The 27,950-nt window shown below is 46.8% G+C and overlaps 1 protein-coding gene and 1 long non-coding RNA gene across 11 annotated transcripts in view; one reads left to right on the top strand and one right to left on the bottom strand.

The window, feature by feature from the left end:
- Nucleotides 1-63: 63 nt before the first annotated feature.
- On the bottom strand, nt 64-26,311 carry ZSCAN20 (zinc finger and SCAN domain containing 20). 8 transcript variants are annotated; one of them, XM_053211012.1, is made up of 9 exons: nt 26,162-26,257; nt 23,147-23,321; nt 17,673-18,193; nt 12,783-12,969; nt 12,257-12,333; nt 11,906-11,990; nt 7,923-8,609; nt 5,841-6,269; nt 65-5,058 (listed from the first exon to the last, which is right to left on the bottom strand). In XM_053211012.1, the coding sequence occupies exons 3-9, from the start codon at nt 18,081-18,083 to the stop codon at nt 3,803-3,805; spliced, it is 3,132 nt and encodes a 1,043-aa protein (XP_053066987.1). In that variant the 5' UTR covers nt 18,084-18,193; nt 23,147-23,321; nt 26,162-26,257; the 3' UTR covers nt 65-3,802. The 8 variants fall into 8 exon arrangements, with proteins under 8 accessions (XP_014925767.1, XP_053066987.1, XP_053066992.1 ...); XM_053211017.1 differs by having other exon boundaries at nt 23,155-23,321; XM_015070281.3 differs by lacking the exon at nt 23,147-23,321 and having other exon boundaries at nt 64-5,058; nt 5,841-6,266; nt 26,162-26,280.
- Nucleotides 25,590-27,950, top strand: part of LOC106973222 (uncharacterized) — a 26,660-nt gene continuing 24,299 nt past the window's right edge. The window contains exon 1 of one of the 3 annotated variants that reach the window (XR_008293798.1): nt 25,590-26,535. This is a non-coding gene — a long non-coding RNA (uncharacterized LOC106973222). The remainder of the gene's footprint in view (nt 26,536-27,950) is intronic. The other 2 variants (XR_008293799.1, XR_001429960.3) reach the window with 2 other exon arrangements.

Genomic DNA, 27,950 nt, shown 5'->3' with positions numbered 1-27,950 from the left:
TCAATGTGTACCCCTGATTTACACCCCCTTTCCTCCATGCTTTGAGTTCAACAAGGAAAATGCCAGAAGAATCCAAAACAGCCTTATTTTTTCTTTGTTTAATCAGAATAATTTATTAATTCATCAGGCCACTGCATCCCAAAATAGGATTTGACCAGCTTTAAGAGATGTACATACCACCAAAAAAAACAGAAAATAGTAAAAGATAAGGAAGTGAAAACAAAGCCAGACTAAATGAAGTCAGGGATCGATGCACAAATTGCTAACCAAAAGGGCCTGCTCAGTTTTTGGAACTGGATCTTGAACCTCTGAGCCTCCTGGTGGCCAAAATTTATCCCATTTTCATTTCACAGTCACTAAGATCAATCACCAATGTCTAGTTTTCATAAGAAATTAGTTGCTCAAGGAAAGTCCCTGGAGAAAATGCCCAGGATGTGCCGGAAGGGCTTAGCGTGACCTCCAGCCTGGCTTGCCTCACCTCCTCTGTTTCTGGGAAACTTCAGGACTGGGGTTGGGTCAGGGGCTGCATATATGATCGTGAACAAGCTTTTCCTTGTCGGCTGCTGTCTATAGGGGTATTCTTCTGCCCTGCCCACCCCCCTACCCGGTGAAGTTGGAGGGTCTCAAAGCAGCTCCTCACCATCACCAGGACATGCCCTTGACCCTCATGCTCATCTCCATTGCCTCTAACTTTGCAGAAGCTTCTCTGTGGTCTGTGGACGCCCCAAAGAACTGAGGCCAGGCCATGTTCTACATTGAAGAAAGAAGGGGAGTCCTTTCCCCCAGGTGTTATATTTGTCACTTGGCACCACAGTAGGGCTCCCTGAGCCCTGGTGACTCCCAAGAGATTCCAGTGCCAGTGGCTCAGTCACTGCTGCCCGAGGCTCCTCTCCTGCTTGGGCTCACATGAATCTGTAAGGCTGATCCAGAACCAGCCTTAGAGGCACATTGTGTTTCCTTTTTCTCCCTTCCTCACCCTCTAGGCGCCACAGTTATGGAGTCTTTTCCAACAATGAAAATGTGAAAAATAAATGTGACTTCAGAAAGTATTACGTAATAGCAGACAGGATCAGAATGGTTCCCATATCAAGGGAATCCCTCACCGCACCCTCATTAGAAACGTGATGTCTGTGTGGACCCTTTTTCTACCTGTTCACTGTGTGTAGGTAAAATTGTTCAACTGGATCCTGCCCTTGCCCGTTCTGACGCTCTTGACTCAGCTAAGTGGCTCTTAGAACAAAGCAGCTCTCAGCCTTGAGAAGCGGGGAGCCTGAGCCACACTGAGAAGAGGGGCCTCTTCCTCCGGGCAGCACAGGGCAGGGTCACCGGGCGCAGGCTCCTCCCAGTGTTCTGACAGGGACCGGGTGGGAAGTGCACCAGAGGGCAGTGAGGTCCCCAGCATGGGGCGGGGAAGTAGAGGGAGGTGGAGATAGTTCCAGATTTGCCTCTAGTCAGAGTGACGGAAAAGATGGCGCTAAAGACACGGTAGTGGTAATGGTGATGTCGGGAGAGACAGCAGCCAGGAGCCGTGGGAAGCAGCGGCTGCCCCCCTGGACTCCGGCACAACTTGAACCCCTCTCTTGCCAGGCCTTCCCTGACCTCACGCTACATGTAGCACGAGCCTCCAGTCGCAGCCTGGGCAGGGGCTCGACACTGGTGTCTGCTGCTCAGAGAGGACACTAAGGAGCATCGGAAGGAGAGGTGGCATCAAGACTGAGAGAAGGGGATGCTTCACCACATTCATTCTGACCGTAGGCTCCACTGGGAACCTACCATGGTGCTGGGGAACCACGGCCCACTGGAAAATGCCCTTAGGAGGGAGAGCGTGTCTGGGGCCCTGAGTCTGTAGGAGTCTGACTGTGTGTGCCTCACCGGCGTTGTATGAAGGAGGCTGCTTTGTGGGCCAGTGTGTACGTAACGTGCATGCCAAATGGATGGGCCCAGGCTGAAGATGGCTGCAGGGGGTCACAGTGCGTTGGGGGGGGGGGGGAGGAGGGGGGGCACAGGTGGCTGGAGAGGCCCCGGAGTCACTCAGGTTGGACTGGCAGGGCGGAGACCGGGCTCCTAAGAGGAGAGCCCAGGGCAGGAGACAGATCTGGAAGTCCCGGGTACGTACACACTGGGGAGCCAATGCCATCCGCAGCAGCCCCAGGACGGAAGTTCAGACAGCAGCCTGTGGCTTCGCACCACACCCGCACCCACTCAGTACTTCAAAGCTCTGCACCCCCGTCCCCAAAGGGGGTTACCCTTCTCCACAAAGTGACTAAACACAAACTTCTTTTTGCAGCCTGGAGGCAGGGAGCTATCCCCGACCGGGGGTGCAGGAACGGGATAAAGCAGGGAGAACCCAGGGCACCCATAGGTCCTGACCACTGCATTCTTCAGCATGTGAGGACCCGACTGCCTCACGCTCCTTCTCACAGGATGAAATTGTGCCATGCAGCTGGGCTGCAGGACAGCATTCAGTGCCCTCTCAATGGGAGCACACCAACTCCTCCCACCTCCCCCCTGATCAGCCATGGCATGGCCATCAGAAACACAGCTTCTGCCAACAGGGAAAGGCCCGGGGAGGCAAAACTAGAGGCCCAAGTTCCTGTAAGGCTTAACGTTCAGTTCAGCCAAGTCTAACTTGAGCAGGACTGACTCCCTGAGGAAAGGGAAATTCTTAAACCCCATTTCCTTCCCCAAAGCAGTATCTCATGGGGAGAAACATCACTGTGGTTACAGGTCTTCCCTGTCTCAACCCCCTGTATCGCTCACCCATATTGTTGCAAAGATAGAAATCCACAGCAAGTGCTTTAATAATAGCTCAGTCTTGCTCAAAGCATTGCCGGTTCAGACCATCCCAGGCCCTCTGCTCTTTAGGGATTCTCGGTTTCCCTATTTGCTAAAAGGAGAATTCATAAAGGAATTTTAGTAGGAAATGTGGTCCACAAAGTGCTTTGGGATCCTCACACCTGAGTTACCTGCCCTAATGCAGAAGTGGATTCAGGAGAATGGTCAGGAACACCTTAGGCTCCAGAGACAGATCTGGTTAAAGCCTGCCTCTGCCATTTTCAGATGCGCCACCAGGCAAGTTACTTGGCTTTCCCAAGCCTCGGCTCTCTCCTCTGGGAAATGGGGACACTATTAGTACCTATCTCCCGGCACCGCTGTGAGGAGGAGATGAGATGATGTGCACAAAGTGCTTAGCACGGAGCCTGCCAGAGTAAATGCTCGATAAATAACAGCTACTTTTGCTATTGTTAATAATTTATCAAGGACATCACTGAGGTTCCTCCTCTTTGCTGAGGTCATGGCGGTCTGCTTTAAGCCACTGATTCCCAATTATGCCCTCTCTCGCCAGTCTTAAAGCTCTCCTGTACGGATACACCCCAACCGAAATCCGCCACGTGAGAATTTGATGTGTGCCAACAGAACACGTGTACCTGTGGACAGTGTGAAGGCACAGCGAGGTTTGGACTCACTACTCAGGACCCCTAATGTACCTCTAAACTCCTACATGACCAGTTTGGCTCAAACACTGATCAAGTCCTCACGTGACAGCAAATATAAGGAGGGCCTGAGGGTTGCACAGGGTTTTTTAACAGGAGAAAAACAAATTACACTTAAGAAAAGTGCCTTCAAATCCAGACCCTTAGCATCTGTAATTCACTTCCAAATAACCTGGATTAGGCCAAGATAACTTGCCTGGGTATACACCAAGCTTAAGAATTCGGAAAGCTCCTAGCACACATCTTACGCTCTGGGGAGATTTCAATATGCGTTTATCTCTTTGCCATGACGGGGGGCGGGGGGCCTCCTACGATGCTTTTCCTCCTGCGTGGGTTCTCCGGTGGGCGCTGAAATGGGAGCTATTGTTGAAGTCTTTGCCACACTCTGTGCACTTGTAGGGCTTCTCCCCAGTGTGGATTCTCTGGTGAATAATGAGACTGGAGCTCTGGTTAAAACATTTCCCACACTCTCTGCACTTGTAAGGCTTCTCTCCCGTGTGAATCCGCTGGTGAGTAATGAGGTTGGAACGGTCACGAAAGAACTTGCCACACTCAAGGCATTTGTAGGGTTTCTCTCCCGTGTGCACTCTCTGGTGCGTGATGAGCTTGGAGCGCTCACTGAAGCCCTTCCCACAGTCCACACACGTGTATGGCTTCTCCCCCGTGTGGGTTCGCTGGTGGTTAGCCAGCGTGGAGCTCTTACTGAAGTTCTTCCCACATTCAGCACATTCATACGGCTTCTCTCCCGTATGGATCCTTTGGTGACTAATGAGGGCAGAGCTCTTAGAGAAGGCTCTTCCACATTCAGGACACGGATACAGCTTTTCCCCTGAGCTGGTGCCATGTGGGCCAGAATTCAAGTTCTTGCTGGCACTCTGAGGTTGTTCAAGAGATGTCTCTTCCGTAGAGTTCCTCCAGGGAACACTGAAGGATGGGCTTTGGCCAAAGGTTTCCCCTGCCTCGCAGCAATGATCAGGATTGCCTCCCACGTGGATTCTCTGATGTTTCAGGAGGTTGGAGCTCTGGTTGAAGCTTTTCCAGCATTGCCCACATTTATAGGGCTTTTCCCCTGTGTGGATTCTCTGGTGGGTGACAAGATTGGAGTGATCGCTAAAGCTTTTCCCACACTCAAGGCACCTGTAGGGCTTCTCTCCTGTGTGGATTCTCTGATGGGTATTGAGGTTGGAGCGATCGCTAAAGCCTTTCCCACATTCAGGGCATTTGTAAGGCTTCTCGCCTGTGTGGATCCGCTGGTGGGCAATGAAGTGCGAGCTCCGACTGAAGCTTTTCACACACGTGTCACACTTGTAGGGTTTCTCTTCCAGGTACAGGCCTTGGTGGTCGATAAGTTTTTCTAAGTCCTCTTCAGAAGAACATTCTTCCCACTGCTCCTGGGGGGGATTTCCCCACTGCCCTTCACCTCCACCTTCATTTTCACTGTCTTGCCCCCAGTCATGAGGGTGGCAAACATCCTCTCCAGTACATTTTGATAAGGCTCCAGGCAAATCCTCAAAAATATCTTGCTCTGAAATCTGGTCTTCGTCCTTATGCCTCATCTCAAAACCTGAAAATACACAGAAATGTAGTTTTCTTCTTTCATTAGTTAATATCTACTTATATATCTTATTTTGTGTCTTACAAATTTAGCTACAATGATATCCTATATTTTCTTTTTTTTTTTTTAATGTTTATTTTTGAGAGAAAGAGACTGTGTGAGCAGGGAGAGGGGCAGAGAGAGAGAGACACAGAATCTGAAGCAGGCTCCAGGCTCTGAGCTGTCAGCACAGAGCCCAATGTGGGGCTCGAACTCACAGACTATGAGATCATGACCTGAGCTGAAGTCGGACGCTTAACCGACAGAGCCCCCAGGCGCCCCATGTATCTTATATTTTCTATCTCACATCTTATGATGTGACTAATGTGAAACTGCTCAAGTTCCAGTGCATATATAAATGTGTGACCTGCAAAGCAGAGAACAGAGCCTGGAACATGGTGACCCTGCCAAGGGAGCCATGAGGCCCAGGCCACACACACAATCAGCTAGTCAGTCTCTCTGGCCAACTTCCCCATCCCTCTACTCAATAAGGAACACCTCCCTCTCCTAGTACATTCCATATAGCCTCTTATCTTGTGAAATTGAATAAACTCTATAATTTACCAAAAAATCCCCGTAAAATCAAGACCTGACTACTTCTCTCATTTGGGCAATTACACTAAGCAAATCACAAATGCTTTTCCTGGTCAATTCCACCCACTCTTGTAGTTCAGAGGCAAATGATAATGATCCGGCCCCCTTAATCTCTCATGCCTGTGGATTTGGTGGACATCGAATTACTCCAGGCTTACCAGTGTCTGGGATGTCTGGACACAGGGTGGGAGATTTGAGGCCAACTTCATCTGCCATCTCATCCCAGGCCTCCTGGTCGTCAGCCTCAGTACTGCTCTGCCCAGACCTAGAGAGACTCGCTGCCTCCCTGAGGGTTCCCATGGCTCTGACCGCAGTCCGTGCCCTCATCAGTGAGTCCAGCTCCTCATAGAAGGGGCAGGTCCCTGGTGGGTGGCTGCTCTTGGCTTTCCGGTAGCTTCGAAGGAGGTTTTTGAATCTGTACCGACATTGCTCCAGTGTCCGCAGGAAGCCCTGTGCACACAGCCGCTCTGCAATGGCCCGGTAAACCTGGCTGTTCTGGTGGCACGTGCGAAGCTTTTCAGAGAATGGGGACTCACTGAGAATGGTCAGGAAGGCCTTGGTCTCCTCGTAGCCCCAGTGCACACCTGCTGTCGGGAGTGAAGAGTTCAGAACTGTGAGGCATAATGAGACTAGCCCAGGTCATCAGGGATCAGGGGCCCCCGTTCCAATACATGCCTAGAACACAGGCAACGGAGAAATTTCCCAGGCACCTGGGGCACCAGCAAAGAATATTCCCTTGCTTCTGAGGGGTGCGCCAGAGCCTCCCACCCCCACCCAATTCTAAGACTTTCCATTAACTCTTGAGCCTTAGCTGAAAAAGATATAGGTGGCCATATTATACCAGGTGACCCCACTTCTGGCTTCAGTTGACTGGTGTGGGGAAAGGCCTGTAATTGGGATCTAAGAGACTTTCTCTATATCTATTCAATACATTCCTCTAGTTTTATTTTATGAACTTTCTTCTGAACAAACAAGGGAACTGAGAGTCCCTAGACAGAAACGTAACTCAAATAATGTTACAAGAGCATCCAACTAAGGATGCCCTTTCCTCTTTTTGGAGGAATGAACAGGAAGTGTTCTGTTCTCAGTTCCTCAGCAGGTAAATGATGCAGCCTGGGGAGGCAGCATCGTGGAGAGGAAAACTACATAAAGATGGAGGCAGGAACTCTGGGCTCTGATCCTGACTCTGCCCCTACCTCACTGTGTAACTTTACATAAGACATTCCATCTCTTGGGCTTCAGTGTTTTTCCACTTTTACAATGACTGGGTGTTTCTCAAACATCACTTGTTCAACTATATACTGTTGTGATTTCTGTTATATATTAAAAACTTCACTCAGTATCTTTCCTTACCTAAATTTACCGTAAAATCACAAGTTGATGTTCTCATGCACATTAAACTTAAAAGTACACTCGTGTGGAGCACCTGGGTGGCTCGGTCGGTTAGGCGTCCAACACTTGGTTTTGGCTCAGGTCATAATCTCATGGTTTCGTGGGTTTGAGCCCCACATCAGGCTCTGTGCTGGTGGCGTGGAGCCTGCTTGGGATTCTCTCTCTCTCACTCTCTCTGCCCCTACCCCAGTCACACTGTCTCTGTCCCTCTCAAAAAAATAAACATTAAAAACTTAAAAAAAAAAGGAACACTCGTGTAACACTATGACCATCCATACTCCTAGTGACACACTTTGGCAAATATAGTTGATGGGTCTGAACTGCACAGATTCATTTATACAACAGATTTTTTTATATATATAATACAGTAGTGTAAATGTATTTTCTTATGATTTTAACAACACCTTTTCTCTAGCTTGCTTTACTGTAAGAATATACATATAATACATATAACATATAAATACATGTTATTTATACTATCAGTAAGGCTTCTGGTCCATAGTATGCTACCAATGGTCAAGTTTGTCGGGAGTCAAAAGTTGAATGTGCATCGATCAAACGAGCAGAGATCAGTACTCTAGCCCTGCATTGTTCAAGGGTCAACTAATACTGAATTAGCTCTTTAAGGTCCCTTAAGTTTTTAAAAGTTTGCTTCTATAACTAAGAAAACTCATTCTAGGAAATTGATCATAGAAGGAAAGAGTAGGAGTTTGAGGACAATCTAAGGAACTTAACACCAGTGGCATCAATCTGGACTTGCGATCCAGTCTGTGCCCTGAACTCAGGGAGCAGAGGTTTGGCTGGTAGGAGAGTTGGAGTCAGGATCCACTAAACCCCCTTGTGCTTACCAATACGACTCTGGAACAGAGCTGGGCCCCCTGGAATCCTGGGCTCCTGGACAGACTCATCAGTGGCCAGGTCATCACCATTACAATCTTCTGCTGTCTCTTCAGGCTCCCAGCCCCCTTCCTCCTGTTCATCCATCTCTGCATCACTGTCCCCCAGCCTGGGGAGCACCACAGCCTCTCCTGGGCCATCGGTGGCTCTGATGGCTGTCCGCGCCCTCACCAGGGCCTCCAGCTCCTCATAGAAGGGGCAGGTCCCTGGTGGGTGGCTGCTCTTGGCTTTCCGGTAGTTCCGCAGGAGGTTTTTGACTCTGTAGCGACACTGCTCCAGTGTCCGCAGGAAGCCCCTTGCCCTCAGCCGCTCTGCAATGGCCCGGTAAACCTGGCGGTTCTGGTGACAAGTCCGGAGCTTTTCAGAGAAAGGAGACTCACTCAAAATTGCCAGAAAAGTCTTGGTCTCCTCATAGCCCCAGTGCACACCTGACACCTTCATGTCCTCCGTGTCCCATTGGTGTTGTTCCTCCCAGGCCCTGGAATCTGTCCAGGCTGATGCCTGGGCTGGTTTTGTTTGCTCATTATCCAAGGTGCAATCTGCAGTGTTCCTCTTTCCAGAATTGATAAAGCTCGGACGCCAAAATCCTGGTCCTTGCTCTCGCTGGCAGTTGATACCTGGTTTGGAAACTGGAGCCCCTAATAGAAAGAAAGAAAAAAAAGATTAAGTACAAATGACACACTGAGCAGAGTGCTCGTCCAAACTGCCCCTGGAACGGAGCACTGCCCTGCACGCAGCTATTCAGACATTCCCATGCCAATTCCCAACATTAATTGACCAGTTTGCTCTGTTCATTTGCTTTCTTTGTTGTTGCTACGAAACATATCACACAAAGAGTGAGTGGTCCTGTCCACAGATGGGCACGTGGCCTAAACTAGCCCAAGCAGAATGAATTTAATGGCTGGAGGAAAGGTTTCCCTCTCTCTCACTCATTCAGTGTGTGTGTGTGTGTGTGTGTGTGTGTGTGTGTGTGTGTGTAAGAGACAGGGAGAGAGACAGAGAGAGTCTCTCTCACTAGGAAACTTGTGAGCCCAACTGCCATTGGCATGTATCTTTTGATTATGACACATGATAACTTTAGTGCAAAGCTGACACTGAGGACGGCAGAGGAGAGAAAAAGAACCTAGGGTCTGCCGTGACACTGCGGAACCACTTTGTACTGTGACTGGAGCATGTCCTCCTCTCAACGTCCAAAAACATGAGAAAATATATTTTCTTATTTTTTAAAACACTTTGCAATGTCTAAAGAAAGGACTGCTGTCCCAACAAAACAGCCTCATCACAATCCCAGACTTTAGCCTCTACTACAAAGCTAAAATCATCAAGACAGCATGGTATTGGCACAAAAACAGACACATAGACCAATGGAATAGAATAGAGACTCCAGAACTGGACCCACAAAAGTATGGCCAACTAATCTTTGACAAAGCAGTAAAGAATATCCAATGGAAAAAAGTCTTTTTAACAAATGGTGTCGGGGGAACTGGACAGCAACATGCAGAAGAATGAAACTAGACCACTTTCTTACACCATTCACAAAAATAAAGGACCTGAATGTGAGACAAGAAAGCAGGGAGGAGAAAGCAGGGAAAAACCTTTCTGACCTCAGCCACAGCAATTTCTTACTTGACACATCTCCAAAGGCAAGGGAATTAAAAGCAAAAATGAACTATTGGGACCTCATGAAGATAAAAAGCTTCTGCACTGCAAAGGAAACAATCAACAAAACTAAAAGGCAACCGACAGAATGGGAAAAGATATTTGCAAATGACGTATCAGACAAAGGGTTAGTATCCAAAATCTATAAAGAACTCACCAAACTCCACACCCGAAAAACAAATAACCCAGTGAAGAAATGGGCAGAAAACATGAATAGACACTTCTCTAAAGAAGACATCCAGATGGCAACAGGCACATGAAAAGATGCTCAACGTCACTCCTCATCAGGGAAATACAAATCAAAACCCACTGAGATATCACCTCACGCCAGTCAGAGTGGCTAAAATAAACGAATCAGGATACTATAGATGCTGGAGAGGATGTGTAGAAACGGGAAACCTCTTACACTGTTGGTGGGAATGCAAACTGATGCAGCCGCTCTGGAAAACAGTGTAGAGGTTCCTCAAAAAATTAAAAATAGATCTACCCTCTGACCCAGCAATAGCACTACTAGGAATTTACCCAAGGGATATAGGAGTGCTGATGCTTAGGGGCACTTATACCCCAATGTTTACAGCAGCACTTTCAGCAATGGCTAAACTATGGAAAGAGCCTAAATGTCCATCAACTGATGAATGGATAAAGAAAGTGTGGTTTATATACACAATGGAATACTACTTGCCAATGAGAAAGAATGAAATTTGGCCATTTGTAGCAACATGGATGGAACTGGAGGGTGTTATGCTAAGTGAAATAAGGCATACAGAGAAAGACAGATACCATATGTTTTCACTCTTATGTGGATCCTGAGAAACTTAACAGAAGACTATGGGGGAGGGGAAAGAAAAAATAAAAGAGAGGGAGGGAGCCAAACCATAAGAGACTCTTAAAAACTGAAAATAAACTGGGGCACCTGGGTGGCTCAGTCAGTTGGGCGTCTGACTTTGGCTCAGGTCATGATCTCACGGTCCATGGGTTCGAGCCCCGTGACGGGCTCTGTGCTGACAGCTCAGAGCCTGGAGCCTGCTTCAGATTCTGTGTCTCCCTCTCTCTCTGCCCCTCCCCCGCTCAAGCTCTGTCTCTGTCTCTCTCAAAAATAAACAAACATTAAAAATTTTTTTTTTAAAAACTGAAAATAAACTGAAGGTTGATGGGGGGCGGGAGGGAGGAGAAAGTGGGTGATGGGTATTGAGGAGGACACCTGTTGGGATGGGCACTGGGTGTTGTATGGAAACCAATTTGACAATAAATTTCATATTAAAAAAAAAAACAGGAAGCCTTTCATTAAAATAAATATTCAAGGTCAGGTGCCTGGGTGGCTCAGTCAGTTAAGTATCTGACTTCGGCTCAGGTCATGACCTCACGGTTTGTGAATTCGAGCCCCACATCAGGCTCCATGCTGATAGCTCACAGCCCAGAGCCTGCTTCAGATTCTGTGTCTCCCTCTCTCTCTGTCCCTCCCCTGCTTGTGCTCTGTCTCTCTCTCTCTCTCTTTCAAAAATAAACATTTAAAAAATTTGTAATAAATAAATATTCGAGGAAAACTAGATGAAAAAGAGTTGAGAGCTAAAAGAAACTTCAGGATTACCCAGTTCAACACTTCCCAAAGTTTGTTCTGCTGAACACTATCTTCCCAAGATATCATGGTTTATGTAAAAAAGGAGTTATGCTGTCAGGCAAGGCACCCACAAGCTTCCCATGTCTCCCCTCACCAACAGGAGGCAGGCCTATCACTGTCTCTTCCACTTTATCCCTCTCTCACGTCTAACCCATCATTCTGACCCAAGCTCCGCAGGGAAACGGTTCGTGTTTGTTTGGCTCCCGTGGAGACGCACTTACGAAAACAGGAGTCGGTGCTGGCCGTGTGGGTTTTGAGCCCCGTGATGTTTACTTCTCACTGTGGTTTAGTACATCAGTCTCATGGGCTCAGCTCACTGGGGACTGCCCCTGAGAGATGGACCCTGTTTGATGCTGCCAAGACTGGATTTCTGAGACAGCCCCAGGAGCATGCTGAGTGTACTGAGGAAATGAGGAAACGACCCCCAGAGGGCAGGCCCTCGGAAGCCAGCCGCCAGCCTCTATCCGGGCAGACCCCACGCCCCATGCTCCACCCCTGCCACCAGTGCTGTGGCCACAGAGCGCATGTGTTCTTCCTGTGTCTGAAGCTCCAGACTTCGCAGAGCCCCAAGTCTTAAGGGAGTGATGAAACAGCCTCTGGGAACTGAGTGTACCAGAAACCCGACAACATCTTCTTGAGAGGGCACGGTTTCCTTACCCAGGGACACGCCGTTTCCACAGCTGTCTCCTGGGGGGTCCTCGCAGAACTCCTTCTCAGCGTGTTTGCTGGGGCCCAGGGCTTCCTGTGAGATGTACAAGACAAGGACCTCAGTTGGAAATGGCCTGGCAACGCGACCAGGCCCCAGGAAAGATAACGGACGCAGGGATACCATGTGTGAGGCCAGTGTCGTAAGGAGCAGCATGACCATGGAGAGGCCAGCAGACTGGGGGCCAAGGGCAGAGGCTAATACCCCAGGACATATGTCCTTCTGCTGAGGGCAGGCCACAGAGTGAGGAGAAGGGCACAGGAGGAGTAAGGACAGGAAGGAAGGGACAAACAGCAGCTTACCTGGGACTCAGCAGTCACCTCCCAATCTCCAACACTCCCCGTCTTTGGGAGAGTAGGGACTCGGGGAGTGAGGACAGCTGAGGAGAAGAAGAAGTCTCCTAAACCCAAGCTCTGGTTCCCAAGAAACCACCCCTCCCGGCTCCAGCTTTCCAGATGCCATGCTTGCATCAAGCTGGGACTGTCCTGGTATCCCGGGCAGATGTCCCCTTTTACTTCCATCCTAGAGCGTCTGGCTCCTAAGCTGCCTCGAGAGATGGGCCATGTGTAAGATGCCACCTCACACTCCTATGATCACCACGTGACCCCGGCCCTGGCCTGAACTGGCTGCATGACTCAGTGGGGCGCCAACAGCGCTGGGCGCTTCCTCTCCTTGCACAGTGCTTACCTGCCTTACTTCCCAGTGTGTCCACCAGACACCAATCCACCCCGTCTTGAATTCTGCACATCCCTACTCCCTGTGCACCCTTCCTTACCCCCTCTACCCCTCACCTCTCCTCCCGGACATTCCCTGATTCTTGGTACTCACCACTTTCTTTCAAGGGGTGTGGCACTATCTTGGTGTCTAGATGCTCGGGAAGGTCAGGGCATGAGTTCTTCACCCATTGCTTCTGGGACTGTCCCTCAGGCCAGTGATTCACTGGCTGCAGTGGACAGTGCTGAGATTCCTGCATTGCCTTTAAGGACCCAGTCTCTTCTGCACACAAGGCCAATTCCTACACAGACAGTCAAAATTCCCAATGGTCAGTTCAGTAAGACCAATTATGGTAGGGCAGGGAATGTTCTGTGGAGTACAGCTGTGGTCCAGAGGTTAACAGACTCTTTTTAAGATCCAAAGATGACTCAAAGTATGACAGGAAAGCCATGAGACTGACATTAGTCAACAGACCAGCGCTTATACCACCAAATGACTAATGTTTTGTTCAACATAGGGAAGCTATACAAGCATCTCAATGAGGCTGCTACTGTTCCAAACATTTTTGAATCATAAAGAGATAAATCATGTAAAGTTTTCATGACATTAAAAACTAATCTCTAAACATCAAAAGTCGATTAATTTTTAAGTTATCAAATAAAGATAAAAGTTAACCAGGTATACATTAAATGACAAAAGGAAACATAAAAACAGATACACCAGTAACTGAATATAATTGCTCTAAATATTCCTGCTGAAAGGCAAGGAACATTCAAAAGTAAATATAAGAAAAAGGAGAGACAACTACAAATGGAATTTTAAAATGCAATAAAAGTATGTGCTGCTTTAGAAAGTCTTATCTACTCTTCAAACAGAAGGAGAAGCAAAGAGAAGGCACTATAACTCGAAAGGAAAGTAGAAGTGGCTACTTAAATTCAAGGTAGAAGTTCAGGCGAACGAGTACTCAGAGATACAGGGCATGTATATAATAAAAGGGAATAACCAATTAAGAGAGGACAGTACCCACTCAGCATTACCAATCATAAAGCTCATTTCTTATCTGTCATTTGGTTCCAAATTGAGAGATGGAAGAGATGTTATTTCCTGGCCCTAAAACCCCAACAATGTAACAACCTCACTGCATTATAGAAACTTAAAAAAACGTGTTTCAATTTTTTCAAAAGGTAATTTTCAATGCTCACCTGGTTCAAAAACAGAAAATATAAAGGTACATTTAGTGAAAATACCCCATCCCTACCCTGTCCCTGTCCCATCTGCCCAGGGTCTTCCTTCTCCCTACTCTTCCCCACAGGTGACTACTGTTCCACATCCTTTCGGTTCTTTATACACAAGCATCTATGAATATAGACTCTTACTTCTTCCCTATTTTACAAAAGGTAGCAATTATATACATTGCTCTGAGTCTTATTTTTGGACTCAAAATATTAACATCCACCTTCAGCAACTTAATGAGTTTGCCAAACTTCCAGAACTCCAAAAAACCCTTGGCTGGTGGGAAAACTCCAATCCTCACTCAAAGAGAGGGATGTTTATCCTTAAGATATACAGGTATGGGCCCAGAGCATAAAAATCCATTCCAAGTGAGGCCATCCACCAATGTCTTGTGTGGCTCATAGGGAGCAAACATGTGCTTATCCACATTCTACTGTGGTTATTTAAGGAAAAAAACAAATAAATCTCTTTGTTATAGTTACAATCTTACAATCTACAGAGCAATTGCAGGACTAGACTCCGCAACAATCCTCACTCCCCGCTCTAGCTCCTCTAACTACTGCCACGCCTATGCAAAGGTTTTGATCCCGTAGATGGCAACTGTAGACAGAAAGAAGGAGATTCAAGTGACAAGGAGAAGGAAAAAACTGGTAGAATATTGGCTAGAGTCGGGATGAGTAAAGAATTCATCAAAAATGCCTGTGCACCACACAAAGCCTGCACATGGATGTTTATAGCAGTTCTACCCATAATTGCCAAAACTTGGAAGCATCCAAGATATCCTTCAGTAGGTAATAAACTGCAGTACATCTAGACAATGGAATGTTACTCAACACTGAAAAGAAATGTGCTATCAAACCATGCAGACATATGGAGGGACTTTAAATGCATACTCCTAAGTGAAAGAAGTCATTCTGAAAAGGCTACATACATACTGTATGATTCCGACTATATGACACTTTGGAAAAGGTGAAAGTATGAAGACAGCAAAAAAATCAATGGTTGCTAGGGGTTGGGGGAAGGGAAGGATAAATATGCGGAGCACAAAGGATTTTAGGGCAGTGAAACTATCTCGTATGAACTATAATGGTGAATACATGTTGTTATACATTTGTCAAAATCCACAGCACGTACAACACCAAGAGTGACACCTAATGTAAACTATGGACTTTGGGTGATAAGGACATGTCGAGGTAAGTTCATCGATCATGATCAACGTGCCACTCTGGTGGGGAATGATGTGCATGCATGGGGACTGGAGGTACAGGAGCAACCTCTGCACTTTCTACTCAGTTTTGCTGTTAACCTAAAACTGCTCTAAAAAATAAAGTCTGTTTTTTTAAAAAGTGCCTCTGCAGGGGCACCTGGGTGGCTCAGCTGGTTAAGCATCCAACTGTGGCTCAGGTCATGATCTCACAGTTCATAGCTTCGAGCCCTGCATCAGGTTCTGCACCGACAGTGTGGAGCCTGCTCAAGATTTTCTCTCTGCCCCTCCCCAACTCATGCTTTCTCTCTCTCTCAAAATAAACAAATAAACTTAAAAAATATATTTTAAAAAAATGCCTATGCACCTAATGGGGAGAGGGTTGCTGCAATAGGGTGACGACAGAGTCAGCAAGCCAAAACCCACCCAAGAGCACAGCTGAGAGGTCTCTTTAAGGAAAATATCTTGGAGGTCATTTAGCCCAGCAGCGCTGCCTTTTCCAGGCGGTTCTCTCTGAGGAATGGAGTTAGCATACTTCATTCCATTAGTAAGACTTGGAAAAGTCTTCCTTGCAAAAAATGTAACTGAGTCAGGTACCTTGCAATGTAAAATCACAAGCATATATGTGGGGGCATGGGAGCTCCTTTGCTACTTATCCATTTGTTTTGACATCTGTGAGCACTCAGGAGCAGGTAGAAAGTTAAAAAATAAAAATAAAAGTCACAGGAAAATAATACATAATAGAGCACATTCCATTACCTTATTTATTTATTTATTTTTTTCAATTTTAGAAGCAATTCAACCTCTGCTCAGCTCACAAGGGTATAGTTTGAGAACTTTTGGTCTAGTCCAACCCTCTCATTTTACAGATAAAGAGTCATTAAGACCTTGATTTAAATCAGTTCTCAATTAACTCAATTCTGGGTCTCAAGTTCATTTGTTTTTTTACTGCCACTTAAGACAGATGGTTTCTTTAAAAGAAATAATACGGGAGGGTGGGATGGTATATTAGAATAAGGTACACTCTCTCATACTTAGTTCGAACTAACTTTAAATCCTATGTTTTCTGTGTCTTCGATCAGTTTGTAAAAGAATCCAAAAAGCAGGGGCACGTGTGTGGCTCAGTCGATTAAGCATCTGACTTTAGATCAGGTCATGATCTCACGGTTCGTGAGTTCAAGCCCCACGTCTGGCTCTGTGCTGACAGTTTAGAGCCTGGAGCCTGCTTCCAATTCTGGGTCTCCCTCTCTTTCTGCCCCTCCCCCATCCATTCTCTCTCTCTCTCTCTCTCTCTCTCTCTCTCTCTCTCTCTCTCTCAAAAATAAATAAACATTAAAAAATTAAAAAGAATCCAAAAAGCAAACCCACAGACAATAAACCTTTCTTCCCCCAATCTCACATCTGTACAGAGCTTCACCTTTTATGATGTACAGAAAACCCCTGCCATTTGCAAGGGATCTTCTCAATCTATAATTTTCCCCAACAATATATCATTAAATATAACATCACAAAAATTACTGACCGTGTAACAAGGGGAAGGAACAGGGGTATGTTGAGATGGAGGTTCTGGGTGGCTGGCTCAGCCCGCAGCCAGTTCAAGTACTTGCTCTACATATGCCAGCTCCAAAAGCAGGATTCAAAAGTCGTGCCCTAGAAAAACTATAAATGGTATCATGGGCCTTCAGTCTCTTGCAAATTGTTGAAACTATGAGTGTTAAATCCACGATGCTTTCACTTCCCTTATCTTGGCTCTACCACTTAAGTTATATAAATCTATACATGTCACTTACCTCTGAGTCTCTGTTTACCCACTTGAAAACCAGTGACATAACAGTACCTACCTCATCGGGCAGCTGTGCTGATTAGATGAGCAATACATACAGAAAGGTTAGAACGGTGTCTGACACACAGTGAGTGCTCAAGAAATGTCAGTTACTATCTCATTTGAGCCTCATGCCTCAGAGGTATTTTAATTCCCATGGCTTGCACATGAGGCATCTGTCGTGTACAGAAAGAACAATGAATTTGGAACCTCAGTATCTGGATTTAGGCTCTGGTTCGGACTGACTGCGCTTTGTGAGCCACCTGACTTTTTGGGCCTTAGTTTAGTGTATACAATGAGGAGGATAATGCTACTTCTGTCTACCTACCTACCTTACTGCCTTAAGCACCCAAAGAGATCACGTATGTAAAAAGGCTTTGTCACATGTGAAACACAATACAAATCAACTGCACCGTGAATATGGTCCTGAAAGGCAGTTTAGGCAGTGGTTCTGAATGTGTCAGCCTTCAGTGTCAGCCTGCCTGAATTCACGTCCTGGCTCTACCGTCTAATGCCGTGTGACCTTGAGCCAACTACCTGTTTTTCTCTGCCTCAGTTTCCTCATTGGTAAAATCAGGATAACGGTATCCATCTCATTAAACAGGATTAGGTGGAAAGCACAGAAGACAGTGTCTGTTACACAGCAGTGCTCAATAAATATGTCAGTTGGTCGATGATAACAACAATTATTACTATTACTGTGGTTTTGGCAATGATTAATCTAGTCATAGCCCCGCCGCCTCACCCTCTGTCCCGCAGCCTGGACCTCTCGGTGCCAGTCCTCCACCAGGGCCACCGCCTCCTCACCACTCTCAGGGTGGCGCGCCTGCACCCAAGCCTGGACCTCCCTGGGTAGGATAGTCAGGAACTGCTCCAGCACCAGCAGCTCCAGGATCTGCTCTTTGAGGCGGATCTCTGGCCGCAGCCAGTGACAGCAGAGCGCCCAGAGCTGGCTGAAGGCCTCGTGGGGTCCAGCTGCATCCCTGTACCGGAACTGCCTGAAGCGCCGGCGGGAAGCCTCAGGGCCAGGGTCGAAGCCCTCCTCCCCAGGTTTGCTCTCTGGTCTCCATGAGTCCCCTTCCAGCTTTACAATAAGGAGTTCTTCGGGTTCCGGTCGGGGAGAGGCCTGGGCCCGGGCTTCCAGGGCCATGGCCATGGCCTGTTCCGGACACCTTGCTTCAGCTGGGCCGTCCTCGTTCAATGTCTTCCTGCATTTAAGGTGTGTACTTCCAGGGATTCCTGGGAGAGGTGATGCTCCCCAAGGCTCTGAAGGCAGAGGGACAAGGGACAACAGACAATGTGAGTAAGAGGACCCCGAACCTTCCACTGCCTTTGCACAGAGCAGGGCTGCTCAGACAGGAATAGGCACAAGCAGGAAGACAGACCACAACCTGGCCCCCAAGCTGGCAGCCAGCACACGCTGGAGGAGGACAGTACAGCACGAAATCCTCTGTGATGTGCTGAACGCCGTGTTCTGGCATCGAGGCCATCACAATCTGGCCCCAGCATGCCTTCCTTCCTCTACACATGCCCAGTCTAACCCTTCCTCAAGTTGGGTTCCAAATGCCACCCCCCTCCACAGGGCCTTTCTCTCCGGACCTTCAGCTTTCCTTTAAGGGTGCTCCCCTTGCAAAACCCCTCTGACTCTACATTCCCTCTTGGCCAACCCATCCATTTGGCATTTTTCACCATCTTGAAACTGATGACTCCCAAAGCTCCAGCCAGGACCTGCTTCCAGACCCCAAATCCAATCATCTACAGGACATTTCCCACTTGACTGTCTATTAGGCACCTCAAACTCAGTGGGCCCCAAATTGAATTCATCATTTTCTCCTACAGACCCGTCCCTCTTCTGGAGCTCTCCATCCAGCCAAGGCACCACCTTCTATCAAGTTACCCATGCCAGGGGCACCTGGGTGGCTCAGTCAGTTAAGCATCCGACTTTGGCTCAGGTCATGATTTCATGGTCTGTGAGTTCAAGCCCCATGTCGGGCTCTGTGCGGACAGCTCAGAGCCTGGAGCCTGCTTCGGATTCGGTGTGTGTGTGTCTCTCTCTCTGCCCTTCCCCTGCTCATACTCTCTCTCTGTCTCTGTCTCTCTCTCTGTCTGTCTCTCTGTCTCAAAAATAAATAAACATTTTAAAATATTAAAAAAAAAAAAATTTACCCATGCCAGAAACCCAGGGATTACCTTCCTTCAACATCCCCCACATCCAATTCATCACCAAGCTGTGCCTCCTGGCCTCCTAAGCATCTAGACCCCCAATGCTTCCACCTCAGGCCAGAGAGTCACCATGCTTTTCATTGGATCAGCCTCCTAACTCATGTCCCTGCCTTCTCTCCTCTCACCCCAACCCAGAATTCTTCACACAACAACCAGACTAGCTCAAAATCTGACCAGGTCACTTCCTGCTGAACACCCTTGGGTGACCTCCCACATCCTTCACAATCAAGTGTGAACCTTACCCAAGTCTATACCTCATCTCTTTACCATGTTCCACTGGTCAGGGCACTCCAGCCACACAGCTTGCTGCCCTTGGAACCCTCCCACATGCTGTGGACCATCTCCTTTAGGAAGTGTCCTCCCTTTCTTCACCTAGCTAGGTCTCAACTTCAATTGTACTCTTTCCAAGAGGCCCTCCCTGTGCCCTGAAACAAGATTCAATCCTTCCTATGCCACAAGCTTCCATGCCACCTACGTTTCTCTACCACAAACCTGATCATGCTCGATTATAATTATCTTACCCACTAGATCATAAGCTGACTAGTACAGTGCTCAGCACACAGAGGCAGCGCTCGGTAAACAATCCGCTCAGTCAGACAACAGTCAGCTCATGATGGTGATGTGTCATGAAGCAAGGGTTATAACTAATCCCCTTCTGCACACACTAGATTTTTAAATGACCTTCTAGCTCATGTCAGAAGGAATTCTTTCCTCCTTTCTATTTCTATCTCTGTCACACTTGCCACCTTCTATGTTGTATTAGAGGGGAGTGTATGTGTGTGGCCCCAGAGAGATTACGGCCTCACTGAGGATGAGGAACATAGTTTACCCCTTCCCTCCTCCACCCCCACAACAAGCATGATGCTACACACAGAAGGCTCTCCGAAAACACTTATTGAGTGGACAACTGGGATTGCTTCTTTGACACAAGGAAGACTCTGACAACACTTGTGCTGGGTGATCTGGAAAAATGAGCTCTTTGTGTCATTCCCAACAAATCTAGATGACATAAAAGCACCCACTCAAAGGAAACTATCAGCTCCTTCCAAATGGGAATGACACAGCCAAATTGAGAGTGGAGAGGGGCTGGTATTTAGATTTTAGGCCATCTGACTGGACTCTCCAGGAACAAGGCAAGGGTGATGAAAAATAAAGACTTGTCCTAAAGACCTCTACATACTCAGGGAGGAACTACGAACACAACTCATGACCATCTGACAGCTTCCTGCTTGTCCCTCAGCTACCAGGTCAATGTCACCTCATCTGTTAAGAATTCCTTAACATGACTTTGTCATGCCCTGCCCCATCCCTGCTTTCCCAGAATCGCTTCTCCAGTCCTGTATTCCCAAAGCAATTGGCACATGCCTTTACTATAAAGTGGCATCCTACACTGTTGTAGTTACCTGTCCTTACCTCTGACCATTAAATTGTATTATTAGGGCCAGGACTCTATCTTACTCATTTCTGTATCCATAATGCCTGATAAATAGCAGGGCCATTGGAAGTGTTGTTGCCTTTAATTAAAATGGTAAATCCAGTATCTCGAAAGCCTATTGGGCTATGGAAAGTCCATCATTTATATTAAGCTAAAGAATTAACTTTTCATGAAATTTCTTTTTTAGTCACAGCCTTAATCACGCACTAGTCCAAAAGTATTTGTGTCACTCTCTCACACAAGGACTAATTCACCAGTCATTTACAGAGTCCCACTATGTACCTGCACTGGTATCTACACAGCCAACAGTAACTGGGAAAGACGGTTTGTACCTTCATGAAAGTTACTTTCTAATGAGCGAGACCGTCAATGAGCAAGCAAAGAAGTTTGTGCTCCTGCACAGAGAGACTAACACTACAACAAAATAGGCAATTAGTAGTCCCACCAGTCCCAAAGCCAAGAGCCACAGATAATAGGTATTTTCTTCTGGGAAGACTTGAAAGTTCAAGGGTTAGTTTCAAATACAAATCTGACATTTGCAAATGACATATCAGATAAAGGGCTAGTATCCAAAATCTATTAAGAACTTATCAAATTCAATACCCAAAAAACAAATAATCCAGTGAAGAAATGGGCAAAAGACATGAACAGACACTTTTCCAAAGAAGACATCCAGATGGCTAAAGAACACATGAAAAGATGCTCAGCATCAATCATCATCAGGGAAATACAAATCAAAACCACAATGAGATACCACCTCACACCTGTCAGAATGGCTAACATTAACAACTCAGGCAACAACAGATGTTGGCAAGGATGTGGAGAAAGAGGAACTCTTTTGTATTGCCGGTGGGAATGTAAACTGGTGCAGCCACTCTAGAAAACAGTATGGAAGTTCCTCAAAAAATTAAACACAGAACTACCCTATGATCCAACAATTGCAATACTAGGTATTTATCCAAAGGATACAAAAATGCTGATTCAAAGGGGCACATGCACCCCAATGTTTATAGCAGGACTATCAACAATAGCCAAAGTGCCCAAATGTCCATCGACTGATGAATGGATAAAGAAGATGTAGTATACATACACAAAGGAATATTACTCCATGATCAAAAAGAATGAAATCTTACCATTTGCAACAACAAGGATAGAACTAGAGTGGATTATGCTAAGTGAAATAAGTCAGTCAGAGAAAGGCAAATATCATGATTTCACTCGTATGTGGAATTAAGAAACAAAACAGATGAACATAGGGGAAGGGAAGCAAAAATAAGACAAAAGCAGAGAGGTAGACAAACCATAAGAGACTCTTAAATACAGAGAACAAACTGAGGGTTGCTGGTGGGGTGTTGGATAGGGAGTATGGGCTAAATGGGTGATGGGCATTAAGGTGGGCACTTACTGAGATGAGCACTGAGTGTTATATGTAAGTAATAAATCACTGAATTCTATCTCTGAAATCATTACTACGCTATATGTTAACTTGGACATACACACATACATACATATATATATAAAAAAAATACAAATCTGAAAGCTTTTCCTGCTACTCTCTTAAATAGGAATTGCAGCCTATCCACAGAGGGAGATCAATACAGTCAGCAAATGGCAGGGTGACTTTACACAGAGCTGGGAGAAAGAAAGGACAAGGGCATCCCTCAGTCCTAAGATGACCAAGAATGTCAGGGCCACACCAGGATCAACAATCTCAAAGAGTACCCATCTCCTGAGTGCCCATGAGGTGCCAGGTCTGGTGCTACGTGCTCTACATTCACAATCTCACTGAATCCTCCTGGCAAGCAAGTCAAGCGTCATTAGTGTGGAGTTGCACTACACTGATCTCTAACTTACGTGTATTAAACTGCATGCAAACACAAGAGAAAAAAAAAAAAAAGCACATAATTTAAATGGTGCAGCCAGTTCTGTTCGCTATGTGTCTATTCCAGAATAAGCAGGATTTTCTTGGTCCCCAGGTTGGTCTGAATTCCCTCAAGCCTCTCTCTCCAGAGTATGAACAGAGAATGCTTCATACAGCAGCGTCCCTAAACACAAGCCAACTCTTTCATCTGACATTCAAACAAGAAAACCCAGCTGCGCTGGTTAGCTTATTGAAAGACAGCATGTTGGTTTCTAAATGGCTCCTTGCCAAAGGATTTTCAAGCTGACTGTGATTTTGGGCTAAATGAGATTTCCCAAAGTCAGAGTGCTAACTTTAGAATAGAATTCTCCTATAAAGTTGAGTCCACTATATCCTCAATTTACATATAGGGAATTGAGCTTCTGTGAAGGGACTCACTTAAGGTCACACAACTAGGAAGCAGCAGAGTTGGGACTAAGCCAAGATATGTTCTTTCCAGTCATTTTTCTTAACTGCACCACATAGATTCCTCTAGGTCTGCCAATCACCCAAACCCCTGTGAAGATGGGAGGAGAGTGGAAAGAACGTTAAGGCAGGAGGGAGCTAATCAGGGTTCTAGTTCCACTCCTGCCATTATTAGCTGTGTGACCCTGGGCAGGTCATGTGGACTCTGCAGCTGCCAATCAAGACTGAAGCTTACAGGAGTACCTGTGATGGCTCAGTTGGTTGAGCGTCTGACTTCAGCTCAGGTCATGATCCCACGGTTCGTGGGTTCAAGCCCCACTTCAGGCTCTGTGCTGACAAGCTCAGAGCCTGGAGCTTTGGATTCTGTGTCTCCTCTCTCTGGCCCTTCCTCACTCGTGCTCTGGCTCTCTCTGTCTCTCAAAAATAAATAAATGTTAAAAAAAATGTCAATAAAATAAATAAATAAAAGACTGCAGCTTACAGCTTGACCGTACTCAGCATTTGCCCCAGATTCCCCAATTAGTATGATGAGAATAGAGCAAAGGGGCAGGAAGACTCAAGTCAGTGGCTACAAATTTAAATGGCTACAGGGGCCAGGCAATGTAAATCGGTAAATGAGTGGAGTAGGGGCTGTGACGAACTACATAGCACCAGAGAGAACACTGGCCAAGTTCCCAGGCCACCTACTTTTTTCCAAGAGAAGCTAGAACTCTGGCTTTTTAAATATTGGCAACCAACTCAAAAATCGTTTCAAATACCAGGACTAAATAGTGGATGATGATAGGCTTCTGTCATCATGGGCTGTCGTCACTTTACCACCTTTCAAGCTAAATACTCTGAAAGAGCTCTTCCACCATCTAGGAAGACCTAGAAAGCGTACTGACTCCCCTAAGCAATGAGGGATAGGTATTGACTGGGTCAAGATCCCTTTACAAATACAGGGGAGAAGCTAAGGGGCCTCCTGGCTCCTGGGGTATTGAGTATGGATGTGGACTTAAAAGCCCACCCACTGAACAGTGGGATGGTAAGAGAGCTGCCCCAGTCCCATGGGAAAGGCCAAGACTGGTCTGTGACTTCCGAAGAAGAAACTAGGAGCCCCCAAACGCTAGCCAGTGTATTTGGCTGATGGTCCAGGCTACTGCTTAAACATTTAAGGGTTTAAACCAGGGAGAGCAAACAGGCTTCATGTAAAGCACCAACTTCAGTCACTGTGCTAAGGACAGAGTCCTTAGCATTGTCCATGTCAATATCTGAATCCCATGTCAACATGTGTTGCCACCAATTAGCTATGACCACCAGACACAGGAAGAAAAAGTGGTATCACACATTCTATGTATTTGCCATCCCCGGCTTAAACTCCCATTGGTATTGAATCAGCATCCAGCAAAGACAGCCCTGACAGGCACAAAAAGACTAAAGCCTCATGTCCTTGGAAATCCACTGGAAGAAGCAGTCTTTAAGACTGGCATAAAAGGGGCGCCTGGGTGGCTCAGCCGGTTGAGCGTCCAACTTCGGCTCAGGTCATGATCTCACAGCCTGTCAGTTTGAGCTCCACATCAGGCTCTGTGCCAACAGCTCAGAGCCTGGAGCCTGCTTCAGATTCTATGTCTCCTTCTCTCTCTGCCCCTCCCCTGCTCACGCTCTGGCTCGCTCGCTCTCTCTCTCTTAAAATAAACAAACATAAGGGGCGCCTGGGTGGCTCAGTCGGTTAAGCGTCCGACTTCAGCTCAGGTCACGATCTCGCGGTCCATGAGTTCGAGCCCCGCGTCGGGCTCTCAGCTGATGGCTCAGAGCCTGGAGCCTGCTTCCAATTCTGTGTCTCCCTCTCTCTCTGTCCCTCCCCCCGTTCATGCTCTGTCTCTCTCTGTCTCAAAAATAAATAAACGTTAAAAAAAATTTTTTTTCAAAATAAACAAACATTAAAAAATTAAAAAAAAAAACTGGTACAGCAAAGCTCACCCTGGATGGTCACTGTTCACACATTCAGTAAGTATTTACCGATTTACATGATTTACATCAAGTATTTACTATCCTGGGCTGGGCAATGAAGAAATGGCGGTGACTCAGAAACTGTTCCTGTCCTGGATAAGCTTACAGTCTAGTGGAAGAGACCAAAAAAAAAAAAAAAAGTCACAGATAATTATGATCAAAAGTGGTAAAAGAGGTCTGTGAGAACTGGGGTTGGGGGGGGGGGGGTGACTTAATCAGCTTAAGGTAAACTGAACAAAGTAACACTCAAGTTGGTTAGCTGGTTCTCCGAAGAATAGTTCTCTTGGCAGAGAACGGTCGGAAAAAGTGTACTCGAAGCAGAGAGAAGGGCATACAAAACGGTGGAAAACCAAACAGCCTCCCCAAGAAACCGAAAAAAACAAATAGCATGGGGTGCACAAGATTCGGCTGCAGAGGGAGTTTATGAAAAGTCTGGACTATCCGGCTAAGGTGTTTGGACTTAATTCTACAGGTGATGAGAAAGAAGGTTTTTAAGCAGAAGGCACAATCAGATTTGTGGGTTAAATAGGTGACGCTGACTACAATGTGTTTTTCCAGGCTGGGGAGGTGAAAAGATGAAAGCCTTGTGCAAAACCCTGACCAGAAAAGGGGCAGATTCAGGACACATAACAGAAACTGAAAGGTCTGAAGATCCCTGGACGTGGAAGAATCCAAGAGGAACCAGAGCGCTAAAGTGAACGAAGGTGCCATTCACTTCCATCGGGCAGAAGGGAAGCGGGTGCTGATTTGGGGCAGAACACGATAGCCAGTCCCACCTACTGGGTTCCAGAGGTCACAACCATTAGAGGAAGTGTAAGGGGATATCAGATTTGCTACGTCTGTCGAGGCGGGCGAGTAGAGGCTGGAACACCATTTTTAAGGTCAGGCTTCAAGCTCCGGCCTTTTTCTCTTCATCTTGCCAGGGCCCAAGAACCGTCTATCCTTCCCTCTGTGGTTTCCAGACCCTTCTAGGACTCTGCTACCTCCAGAACCTCTCTCTGTCTCCTCACCTACATACCTTTCTAGAACCGTCTTCGCTCCCAGGGCCTTCTATCTCCCTCCTCATCCGCGACCCCTCTATGACCCTTCCCATCTCCGGACGCTCCATCCTCTAGCCGCCCCTCACCCTCACCCCCCGCCCGCCAAGAAAAGCTGCTTTCTCCCCTCTCACCTTCCCTGGCCCTCTAGGACACCACCACCTCCTAAGCTTCCAGCCCAGAGCCTGAGTCTCAGCTGCCCCCGCCCCACCACCCGGACTCACCCACCGAGACACCCACTTCACAACAGGGCGGAAGTGCTCCGGGGTTCGCGCAGGGAATGCTGGGACGCGGAGTCCGATCGGTGCCACCCGGGAAGGGAGCGTCTAAGACTGCAACTCCCAGAAGGCACCGCGCGAGCGCGAGCCTCCGTTGGCTGCCTTCCCGATATCCTCAGCCAATAAATGTGTCATCTGCTCCCGGTCCCGGGCACCAGAACAAATCGGAACAGGGTCTATTCGTGGGGGCGGAGCCTGCCGCAACCCTGGTCCTTTCCGCAGGTTCCGAGATCATGGCACCGCCCAGTGGGCGGGCCCTCAAGCTGAAAGCGAGGGGGTCTGCTGCCGGAAAGAGGCCAGAGCCTGTGGGCACCGGAGAGGTGAGAGCAGAATTAGGGACAAAGAGGGTAAACGGAGGTGACCAGACTGGTAGGCAGGAGAGAGTTGGACAATTGTAGGTTCCATCTCCAGTTCACAGTAAAACTTAGATGACGGGGGGGCGCCTGGGTGACTCAGTAGGTTAAGCCACCCACTCTTGGTTTTGGCTCAGGTCATGATCTCACCGATTGGTGAGTTCTAGCCGGCATCTGGGCTCTGCGCAGAGTGCAGAGCCTGCTTGGGATTCTCTCTCCCCCCTCTTTCTCTGCCTCTACTCTGTTCGTGCTCTCTCTCTCTCTTAAAATAAAAAAAATTTTTTTAATTAAAAAAAGTTAAAAAAAAAAAAAAAGGAGCTACATAACTTGGGATGGATGGTGAACCTCTGGTTCTTCTCCTGTAAAGTGAGGATAATAATAGCACTCGTTGGCTGGGTTTTTGTGAGGCTTCAATGAGATAATACACCTAAGACGATTAAATCAGGGCCTGGGTCCTAATAATACACAGTGAAATGTTAGCCATTATTATGTAAATCAGTTAGTACAGAGCTTGGCACTTCTGGGTGTTGGAAAAATGTTAATCATTATTTGAATAATAATAATCAGAATGATTTCAATATAAATGCAGTCGCTTTTTACCATTATGAATAGGTCGGGATATGAGCAGTCTAATAGGGGGGTTGAACATGTAGGGTTTTGTAGTCAGGCATGGATCCAAATCCCTACTTCCTAGCTGCGTGGCCTTGAATGAATTACTGCATCACTTTATCACTTTTGTGTTTGGTTTTTGCATCTGTAAAATGTGAGTGATATAACAGAATCTACATTGTAGAGTGTTGTATAGATTAAACAAGATAACGCAGGTAAAGCATGGTCTCTGGAATCACACTGCTTGTGTCTGAAACTTCTTTCAAATGCAGGATGTTGGCTTTGCCCCTCACTAGTTGTAAAACCTTGGGCAAATTACTTAACCTCTTTGTACCTCCGTTTCCTAATCTGTAAAGTGGGAATTATCATAATGGCATCTACTTAATAGGGTTTGTGAGAGGAATAAATGGAGAAAAGTTTGTAAAGGACTTGGCACATTTCTGGCAGGAGGAGTTTAATAATCATTCTTATTCTTTACTAATGGGTATGAGACTTTAGGGAAAGTGACAGTACGTGGAATTTGGCACGTGCTCAGTACATGCTGGCTTCTGCTAAAATTAGGGGAACTCTAGATTTTAGTTTTAAAGGCGTAGTTTCTCACGTTCATGAAACATGTTCCAACTTATTCATAGTTAATAACTCATGTGATTGTGCTCAGTGAACATAACAGTCACCACTCCTTGCTATTGAAGTCTTACAACAGCCCCATGAGGCTGGTAGTATTACTTTCAATTTACAAGGAGGAAATGGTGGCTCACCCAGATGAAGTGACC

This window comes from Acinonyx jubatus, chromosome C1 (genome assembly GCF_027475565.1).
Source record: "Acinonyx jubatus isolate Ajub_Pintada_27869175 chromosome C1, VMU_Ajub_asm_v1.0, whole genome shotgun sequence".
Classification (NCBI taxonomy): Eukaryota; Metazoa; Chordata; class Mammalia; order Carnivora; family Felidae; genus Acinonyx; species Acinonyx jubatus.
Note: the sequence above shows the minus strand (reverse complement) of the source record. Positions and strands in the feature narration are given on the sequence as shown.

Excerpts from the sequence above, each read along its gene's own strand:
- ZSCAN20 (XM_015070279.3), bottom strand. The coding sequence starts at position 18,083 with ATGGCCATGGCCCTGGAAGCCCGGGCCCAGGCCTCTCCCCGACCGGAA. Across the intron at positions 12,334-12,782 it reads ACACCCCTTGAAAGAAAGTG|CTGTCCTCACTCCCCGAGTC; the intron begins GTGAGTACCAAG and ends TCTTCTCCTCAG. Across the intron at positions 5,059-5,840 it reads TCCAGACATCCCAGACACTG|GTTTTGAGATGAGGCATAAG; the intron begins GTAAGCCTGGAG and ends GTGTATTTTCAG.